This window comes from Eleutherodactylus coqui, chromosome 7 (assembly GCF_035609145.1).
Source record: "Eleutherodactylus coqui strain aEleCoq1 chromosome 7, aEleCoq1.hap1, whole genome shotgun sequence".
NCBI lineage: Eukaryota > Metazoa > Chordata > Amphibia > Anura > Eleutherodactylidae > Eleutherodactylus > Eleutherodactylus coqui.
Window position 1 is genome coordinate 82,227,812 of NC_089843.1, and position 11,037 is coordinate 82,238,848.

Sequence of the window (11,037 nt, forward strand, 5' to 3'; positions counted from 1 at the left end):
AACTCATTAGCCATTTCTATATGTAATATGGGCAAAGCATTAGCTCCTAGAACCTCAATAATCCCCTGAATGAAAATTTTGTCAACAAATAAAATTAGGCATTGGGATTAATAATCTCAACAAATAAACAATATCGCCACCAGCTCACTCATGAAGCTTACCATCAGGAATAATACATTCATCTGCTGCCTTTTAAGGAGGCCATAACAGTTATATGGAAGCATATATTGCTAGCAAAAGCCAATCATATTAGAGAACACTGATGGAAATACTAGTGTGCGGGTTACCACATATGAGGCTTGGACAACAATCAAATAATACAGTCTTATTCAGGGCAATACTTGTAACAGCTCATGAGTAAGAGTCACCATTTAAGGGAATAAAAAAACCTCTTTCTGATCTTTACCCCATTCTCCCCCCCCCCCCCCCCACACACATACACACACACCATCCATCCATCTTCTACCCTAAAGGGTTTGTGTTTCTCATTCAACCGACCCAGGGGGATGTATGTATAAAGACTTATTTTCAGGCAATTCCCCATCAGAAAAATATGCAAATTAGCTTGGCAGCCAGACCAGAGACTTCTTCAAAAGGAAGAGCAACCTGGTCTTCAGCATTTACTCACCTCTCCCCTGTTTGTCCCCCGTTGCCTGCTCCAGTCTGTTTACAGGCAGCAGTGGCATCCCATAAACCTGCTGTAGCAACTAATAACAGCATTAAGTGCCATCATTGGCTGCTGCAGCTTGTTTGTAAATGGGCTTAGCATGCCAAGTAATGTCACAATGGAGACCGGAAATAGTGATGAAGGATGAATGGGGATCAACCACTGATTTTTTTAGCTTACGCATGGGGGACCCAGTGATGGGGTGTCTTTAACTCAGTCAACCCCTTTAACCACAGGATAGGGGATAACTTACTGATCATGCAGGTTTAACTACTGGGACCCTCGTTGATCTCGAAAAGTCACCCTTTGCATATTCTTGAATTTTGTTAGTGGTACACCAGAAAAAGCAGCTTAAATGACATTGATTGCCTGGATATTTTTTTTTTCTCAGTACTAGTTTTCCTAACCAAACATTAAGCTGCAGGGAACATTGCAATGCAACATTTCTTCATAGGCAATTAACACCGGTGAGATAAATTTATAAGACTTTCCTAATACTGGTTGTTTAATATGTTATCTTTACCGCTTGACAAAAGTTATGTAAATTGGCAGTTAAAAAACCCTAAGAACACCGTGAATGAATAGCAAGTTTGTCTGCTACTAAATTTTATATTTTAAATTATACTCCAGGCTAAAATCAAAGGACCTGTACAGCATTAGAAAAACAGCATCTGCATTTTTTCAATAAAGAGCGCCATTCTGTTACTGGAGCTCATCCCTTTTCCGTTGAATTAGGATGAGGTGTAATACCAGGCATAACCCATAGACAAAAATGGCACCGTTCCTAAAATGTAATTTAATCCTGTATAACTTATTTCATACTTCTTTAAATTGACCCACAAAGTCAAATAAACATACGAGGACCTAGGCATGTTCTCCCAAAAGCATGTTTATAAGATGTTTCTTGTCACATAAATTTCCTCCTTATAAGACCCTCTGTTGCACATGGTTGGGTCTGGTTATGACAATTGCTGCTACCATCCAAAATGCCAGTGTTCTTATTCAGTGCTCTACATCTATTGGCTTATGTTAGAAAAATGGTTGGGCTAGTCAGGAAAAGTGCGGCTACCAGAACGGAATCGTACAACATGTAGCAGACACAATTTACAGTACAAGGAACACTTATAAAGTAGGTTTTTAGTGGTACACATGAGACCATCAAAAAGGTCTTTGTGTTTTATATGCCTGAAGTGAGTCAATTTAAACAATTAATTTTTGGCCAGAAAATCTTGAGTTTTTGGAGCATTTACTCAAGTTCCTACATCAATTGATCCTACACACAGCCACTAACATCAACAGATCTCTTAAGGTCCAAGCTACATAGTAACTAACTCCCTTTGGGACACACAAATATAAGGCATATTGCTAGGATCCTGAGAAAGAATGCCCCATGTGATCTTTTACAGAGGGGAGGTGACTCTGCATGAATGGCCACTCACCATTATAATCCATGGGGGAGAAGGAGTTAGTGAATCAAATACAAGATCCTATTGCTATACCATAAACGTAGAAAAATCTTCACAACTTTATCCCAGGCCTTCATGAAGTGGTAAGGCTCAGAAGGTGTTATTACCACTAAAATGCAAAATCAAGAGTTCCTATTGACGAATTAGCCCTAATTCACAACACAGTCAATGCAGACCCATAAACTCAATAAAATGTACATATTAGACCCATTTTGAACATCCCCAAAGACTGAACGTCCCCAAAAACATCTAATAAGGTAAAAAATGATATGTAAAGTGGGAAACCATTCTGAATTCTAAATGAATCTAACCGAGAAAAGTTTTAAAAGGTTTTACATATGTTGTCCAATACTTAACACCTTACAGGTTTTTCTTATCATACATACTTGCACATTTGCTTAGATAAACTTATTTTTATGATTTTGCCCTCAAACACTCGGATTGCTTTCATAATATTAGATATTTCTATTGACTCCACATCTGGATGGTTTAATACAACTACAGGTTGATTGTAGCATGGTGTATGTGCCATCTGATCCACCTTAAAAGGATGTAGTCTGAGAGTTCTCATGTTTGGCTGGTATCTGATTTTCAAAGCTGGAGCTGCAAGTCTTTTAACCTTTGCCTTGGCACTCTCCTTTCTCATTTTAACTGGGAACTGCAGTTGTTCTGTAACTTTATCCACCTGAGAAGTCATTGTATTATAACTCTGCATTGTGCACGAAAGTGGCTGCATGACTATCCTTTTGTCATAGGATAAAAAGAGAGTCTGGGGCTTACTGAAGTTGTTTGTTTCTAGCTTACCAAGACGGTCCGATATACGCCCACCTTTTCTGCTTTTCTGAGGAACACATGGCTGACTTTCAGACTTCTTGACATCTGTTGGTTCTAACGTAGTAGACAACTGGATTTCAGGATCAATGCATTCTTTAACTTTCTCCATGTTATTTTCACTTTCCAAAACACTGCTTTTGAGCACATCTTGAGATTTGTCAATGTCCATCTGCATGTTTAATTCTGAGTCACATACAGTAGGTTCTTCTTGACTTGCAGGAGGATTCAAAGAGGAGTGCGGAGCATCAACATCATCATTTGATTGACTTGTTTTTGGACTGCTGAATGGACAGTCCCACTGTATACCTTCAATGGTGTTTTGGGAGTCAGAACTTAAAGAAAATACAGCTGAAATTATTGGTCCTCCAGAAAACTCCTCAAGGTCATCAACCATAATATTGGAATCATCATTGACAGCATTCGTTATTTCATTGGCGTCATCGACAGCATTCGTTATTTCATTGGCGTCATCATTGACAGCATTCGTTATTTCATTGGCGTCATCATTGACAGCATTCGTTATTTCATTGGCGTCATCATTGACAGCATTCGCTATTTCATTGGCGTCATCATTGACAGCATTCGCTATTTCATTGGCGTCATCATTGACAGCATTCGCTATTTCATTGGCGTCATCATTGACAGCATTCGTTATTTCATTGGCGTCTTCATTGACAGCATTCGTTATTTCATTGGCGTCTTCATTGACAGCATTCGTTATTTCATTGGCGTCTTCATTGACAGCATTCGTTATTTCATTGGCGTCATCATTGACAGCATTCATTATTTCATTGGCATCATCATTGACGGCATTCGTTATTTCATTGGCATCATCATTGACAGCATTCGTTATTTCATTGGTATTATCAATTGGACACTTTACATTAGTGTGTAGATCATCTTCGGGTCCACAAAGAGTATTTGATGGGTATAACATATTCGTTTGGCAGTCATCGTGTAATACAGCACAATCGCGTAATGAAGGTCCATCTGAGTTTTCTGTTATGTTCTTAGATGAGATATCAGGTTTTAAAGGCTTCTGCTCATAAATATGTTCACTATTAATAGGTTGATTTGGCAAAGTGGATTCAACCACATTTAAACAATTTAAAACCAAGTGACATGCACTGTTCACTGGTTTCACTTCTACAACTTGAGCAATACAATTGGGGGGCACTCTAAAAGATGATGGTGCAACCACAGTTAGGGGTATCCATGGATATAGCTGTCGGTCTACTGGTGAAATTACTTCAACCTCTACACGACCCGCAATGTTATTCCCATTGGGGGGGAAAACATTGCTACTCGAGCCAATACTGTCCATTTCTGTTGTTAGGTCTATTATGTCTTCGGAGAGCGCGCTGTTCTGTAAGATATTGGGTGCTGTCAGTTGTGTTTGTGTTATGTTAATCGATGCTTTTTTGGACTCATTTTCAAGGGTGCTCACAGAACACTGAATCTTGCCATCACCATGAATTCTTCTGATGTGTTTGACAATGTAATCATTTCTTATGGCCCCATATCCGCAGTACCCACAGGTATAAGGAAATTTTCCTGTATGTGTCACCAAGTGTCTTTGAAATTCTGTTTTAGTGTAAGACACAAAGTCACAATGTGAGCATGCATACTTAATGTCATTGTGAAGAGACACATGGTTTCTGTACTTGTTTGGGTCTTTTGTGGAAAATCTGCATTTTTCACAGTTGAACTTTGCTAGCATTTGTTTCTGCAGCATACTATTCATCATGGCTCTTATCCCAATGTTTCTTACTTGTTCACATAAAAACACCCTTTGGGTTACATACTTATTCTTTTTCAGCACGGTTTTACAGAGAGAGATGCTGTATTTGAGGATGACTACATTAACTTATCAAGCAACTGTCGCTGAGATCTTCTTTAGGTGATGAGATATTTAGGTGATTGTTTCAAAGCTTCAAATTCATGAAGTTAGTGAAAGTGAGAAAGTTTTGATTTCATAGTTCGAAGGTTTACTGCATCTTACATTGCGCAAGTGTCTTTCGGAAACCTAAAACATACAAATAAAAACAATGCAAAGTAAGTTGGATGAATAGGTCACCAAATAAAACAGCAAAAATGTCATATTACTAATGTTAGCCAGAAACAATACAGGAGATTAAATATTTGTGTAACATAAAGAGAAATGTATTACAGGAGTGACAGATTTGTTGACCTACTAGAAAAATTATATTTGCAAGCTTTTAAAAGTACAAAGACTCCTCCATCGTACAAATTAACAGACAAGTGCTCTGAAAGCTTGCAAATATAATTTTTCTGGTTAGCCAATTAAAGCATCACTCCTATAATAAACACAGAAGTCCCAAAAATGTCTAACATAAAAAAAAAAGGAAAAAACAAAACAAAAACACAGTAATGGACTTCAAAAGGGGCTTTCTTATGAATACAAATGCTAACCTATGCACAGAGTGCCATATATGATCAGTGGAAATTCCAATCCTTGGGGACCCTACTGATCAGCATGCCTCACTGTCTCTTCTTTCTTCTGGAGTAAGGTGAATGAGACCGGGCTGCAGTGGAAGACACTGCTAAATGTACAAGTGGGGTGAAGAGCTTGGAAAAAAACGACTGCAACACACCAGCAAGTGCCTGGCCTTCTGCAAGTGCCTTTGCTAATCGTTGGGAGTCTCTAAGGGTCAAACCCCACTGATCACACAGTAATGGTATATCCTATGCATAGGCCATAAACCTGGAAGACAAATATGGTTTATACAAACAACATTTTATTTATCCTTCTAGAAAGGGTTTTTGGAAAAAAAAAAAAATACAATTAATTTGTATATTGAGAAATCAGTTAAAATAAAAGCCAAGGATTTAAAGACTCATTTAATATCAGTCTGGAAAACCTTTGTATAGGATTATACAGCCATTCTAATGTGGGTTTTCCCAATATGTACACCAGCTTCAGCGCTAGGGAATCTATTAATTAACACACCTGATAACAGGAAGTCTAGGAATCAAAAGAATAGTTAGATTCTTAAAGCTTTGCTCACATCTGGGTCTTGTTTTTAATTTTTCTGTTCAGTCTCAAACAGGAAACAGAAAAAACGCATCTTGAAAAATAATTTCTGTGTTTTATATCAAAATGCTTACAAATGCTGGGTGACCCCCTGTACCAGTAAGTATGATACAATAGCAGCAGACCCCCGATGATCTCCTGCCGATGATCTATCCTAAGGATAAGTCATTGATAGTCCGTAAAAGTCCCGGACAACTGCTTTAATATTGGAACAAAGTGCTGGAGACCTTTCTATCGCAAATACATTTTTTACTATACTACCTTACATATTTCTATAAGGAAAGCTTCACCAGTTTCCTGCTGTCAGTGTTGGTTTTGGCAGTTCTACTTCTGCCTTTGTTTTGCCACAAGAGAGCACTTTCTTCCAGCTCCCAGTGTTGGTGACATGTATAAAAGTGGCCTGTCCATCAAGCTCATTTCAAACGCTAAGTCATTCCCCTGTTCTGTTAAGCCCCATTTACAAGGGGCGACTGTCAGGCAAACGATGCCCGACACTCGTCTCCGCAAGTACTCACTCCAGTGCTTTTGCACAGGAGCAAGTATAGTTGGCTCGCAGCTGGGTTGCTCTCCTCGCTCTCCACCCGTCCCTCTCCATTCACTTTACACAGCGGCCGTTCAGTACTGAACGGCTGCTATTTACACTAACTGATCATCTTTCAGGATTCTATGCAGCTTAAAATTCTGAATGAGGATCGTTCAGTGTAAACAGCAGCCGTTCAGTACTGAACAGCAGCTATGTTAAGTGAATGGAGAGGGGCGGGGAGAGCAAGGAGAGAAATCTCCTCCAGCCACCCCACTACAAACCAACGATACTCACTCCTGAGCAACAGCACGGGAGCGAGAACATGCAGGGATGAGTGTCGGGCATCGTTTGCCCAACAGTTGTCCCATGTATATGGGGCTTTACAGTGGACTCAGAGACAGAGAAGGTGGTTGGCTAAGACACTGAAATGGGAAAGGTAGTACATCTATTATAATGCATAAGGCAGATAACACAGAGTCACAACATTGACAGTAAGTGATGGGGACAGCACAGCTCCTCATCACTACTCCGCCTCCCTGCACATGACACCAGTATGCTCATAACGCGTCTCCCATAAAAGTCAACAGGTCATTTTTCTGACTTTGCTTTGTCATATTCAGGCACATCTATGGAAATACTATTTCAAGAGTTCAGACAAGATGGCTGTCACTATGATCATGTAAATAAAATAGAAAAAAAAAATCTATATACAGAAAATAACAGATCAGAAAAAAAATTGCTTCAGTATAGATTTGTAATTATTAAAATGAAAAAAGTAATACATTCCCTTAGATAGTACCCATATATTCCCTTTGCCTAATAATTTTGCTACAATAAATAAATGATCCAATAAAAAATTTCAATTGGGAGCATCAGCAATAACTTTTAGTTATTGGTACAGTATATCAATTCCAAAAGCACACATAGAAATGAGCACTAAAAATAGCAATTACAGTATTATTAAAAAAGAAAATGGCACTTTTATGTCACCATTAAATTGTTCAACAAACAATAACTAGTGTACAAAGCATCAATGTATCATAAAAATGAAACAAATGAGATCATGACATGTGCCAGAAATGTTCAGCAACTTATTTTTACTGTATTTTTTCACTACATTTCCATGTCATTATCTACAGTTATATGTAATCCTGAAATCTTGAACTTTTCACATTGGCCACTGTATAGAAACATGTGGACAGAAAATAAAACCAACACAATCTCAAAATAAATATGCATTTGAGTAAAACATTAATAGCTTTCAGTAACTGGTTCTGATTTGGGGTTATTTCTTTTGGTAGAAAAATTACACTTTATTGGCAAGCCAGTTAATATGTGAAAGTATTTCAATGGGTCGAGAAGGCTAGTGTGTTTCTCCTTAGATAGAGCACCAAGAAGGTTTGAGGAGACTTATAGGGTTAGGGTTTCCAATGTATTACTATTTCTACAAGTATAGGTTTAAAGCTATTTTTTTCATTATGACTGCCATACAGATGATTGGAGAAGAACATAAGATATTGTACCTTTGTGCAGTAATATTCATGAAGAAAACAGACCATTCAGTAGACCACTTTTTAAAACTTTGTTTTGGTTAATTTGATTGCCTAGGGACAATTATGGGAACCATTTTTACCCAATTATTCAATAAATGCTAAAAAATACTAATGCATACATTTGTTCTGTGTACTTTTGAACCATTTTATATTTACTTGGACTTTAATTTTAACCTTAAAAAAATTACCCCTAATAAAGCTAATATTTAGAAGTGCGAAAAGGAAAAAAAATGTAAATGTAATTTTCTTCTCATCCTTGTATCTACTTTTTCATTTTATAGAGAAGGCAGAAGAAAAAACAATAATTGAGGCTTGGATAGGAATATTTGTTCCCCACTATGATATTTATCAGTATTGGATGCTCATGTTTAAAGAGGCATGCAGTCAAAAACATTCGGAATGGCTAAAACTAATTTTTCACAATATCACAAAAATGGAGTGAAACTATATTCATTAACATTTTATTCAATAAAAAGAGCAAAAAAAAAAAAAAAAAAAAACTGCAAATTTTTTACAGAGAAGTCGCTCTCTCAATTATTACTGCATAATAGATGTTTAAAGGCTAGGCTTAGAGCATTTATCATTGTTAGAGATGAGCAAACGTACTTGTTTCGAGTAATTACTCGATCGAGCACCGCGATTTTCGAGTACTTCAGTACTCGGGTGAAAAGATTTGGGGGGCACCCTCTCTCTCTCCCCCCCACTCCCCGCTGCAACCCCCCCCCTCACCCACGACGCCCCCCGAATCTTTTCGCCCGAGTACGGAAGTACTCGAAAATCGCGGTACTCGGGCGGAAAAGGGGCGTGGCCGAGTATGCTCACTCATCTCTAATCGTTGCAGATGGAATTGTTCATAAATTGACAATTTAAAACTTGACATTTTTCTTTTTCTTGTATTTGCCGTATGAAATACATTGGCAAGTTATTTCTCATAAACTTATACTCTTGCACGTACACATGCATGGGATGATGACATGCCAGACCACTTTAGAATCCACAAGTGTAATAACATATACAATGAGCTAGAAGCAACCCAAACACACTACTAATTAAATTTTTTAGTATTTCAAAAACACAAGATTCTGTAGCAATAAATAAGGACAGACACTTAAAAAAGAGCAGAACAATATCTGTCAACCATTTCCTCTTGACATCCCTATGCTACAAATGCAGTCTTTCCAAAATTCGGTGTCCTTTTTGCTCCTTGTTTATGCTTATCCCGAATATTTCTATTTCCAAATTCCATTCCATGATCCATAATTCCATTCATTCTAGGTTATATTTGGCTCACAAATCTAATTCGATGTCATCTTCTTGTAAGAGTAACTTCCCATCTTAATATTGATTCTACTAAAACACATATTTAGTGGCTTAACAAGTAATATTACATTTCATTAGCCAAGAGAGTAATCAAACTAACTTTGCTCCAATTTATTCTGAATGGAACAGAAGGCTATTTTTCAAGTTCTAATGAGCTCTTTAACAGTCAAAGCATTGGCTACTAGAGATGAGTGAGCATACTTGCTAAGGCAAACTACTCGAGCGAGTAGTGCCTTATGCGAGTACCTGCCCGCTCGTCTCTAAAGTGGGGGAGAGCGGTGAGTTGCGGGAGTGAGCGGGCAGGTACTCGCATAAGGCACTACTCGCTCGAGTAGTTTGCCTTAGCGAGTATGCTCGCTCATCTCTATTGGCTACCTATTTTTGCTAGTACCTTTTAATGCTCTAATTCTTACCTACAAAGCCATTTTCATTTTACATACCACAAAGTATTAGAACTGCCATTATCTAATATATTAAAGTGTATTATAAGAAATTTTGAAATATTATTATAGTTACAGACCTCCTAATTGCCCATATGAAAAAGAACAGGTAGCCAAAAATTGTATTAGGCTGATTTACAATTCTGGTTATGTAAATGAAAGGGAATTTGAAGCTCTGCATAAGAAAATTGTAGTTCTGATCCCTATAAAACCAGATTCTAAAATGATTCATATAATTATAATTGAAGCATTATATTAAAAGGTTAATAGTCATTAAATGTGATCAGTGATGTGGCATATGCCCCAACAAGCTAGGAGCCAACTGGCAACAGAGAGTGTGACAGTAAACGTGCAAAGTAAATGAGTATTAGTAGATCTATAGAAACAAACTGCTAAATGGTTAAAGGGTGCCAGCCAAATTACTATATAAAAGGCAAAAGATTACAAATTTGGCTACTGGATTATACAACAATCAGAAAGGAAAACTAGAATCCCCTGCTTTTGACCTCGTACAAATCTACGTCTACATTAAGATATAATGTATTTATTAGAGATCCTGTTTAGTTTAGATTTATTCCTGTTTTTCCATTTTAGATTTGTCTTTGTACACAATTATATGATAACCGCACACTGAAAATCAGTTATGTGAAGTGTTTCTTATCAAAATTGTTCAGCTGATTGAGTAAGAAGATAGAGCTCCTGCAATACGTTGAGTATTGTAATCATCCTCTGAATAACACACTATATCTTGTGTCATTTTTCTTCTTTTTAAAATTTTAACTTTTTTTATTTTCTAAAAGTCAAATTAAAAAAAACAAAAACAAAAAAAACATCTGTTGTAGGTTGCCTGCACACGGCAGGTCTGGATTTTGCACATGGAATCCGGCCCTGGGAGCAGTGGCGTCTGTGTGTACCTGTTACTTTCATTTTTTCATCTGTACTGCAGATCGTCCGCATGGTGAGCCATCGGACATGAGCAGTACAGATTTTTTTTAAACGCCTGCTTTTTGCAAGTCCTCATGGAAATCAGTTGCGATTTTCTGCTCGGTGGAAAACAAAAAGGTGATGGCAGCAAGCTCTATTCCTAGGCGGATTCCGTGCGGACGGCTTCCACTGAAGTCAATGGGAGCCGTCTGACCCGTTGCCCTTCCACAATCATTGCGGAAAGGTCGCAGAATC

At 37.7% G+C, this 11,037-nt stretch overlaps 1 protein-coding gene across 1 annotated transcript in view; it reads right to left on the minus strand.

Moving 5' to 3' along the window:
- Positions 1-435: 435 nt before the first annotated feature.
- The window catches only part of ZNF518B (zinc finger protein 518B), a 37,299-nt gene continuing 26,697 nt past the window's right edge, over positions 436-11,037 (minus strand). Inside the window, exon 2 of the mRNA XM_066573274.1 lies at positions 436-4,993. Within this exon, the coding sequence (XP_066429371.1) occupies positions 2,510-4,714 (2,205 nt within the window). The 5' untranslated portion in view covers positions 4,715-4,993 and the 3' untranslated portion in view covers positions 436-2,509. The remainder of the gene's footprint in view (positions 4,994-11,037) is intronic.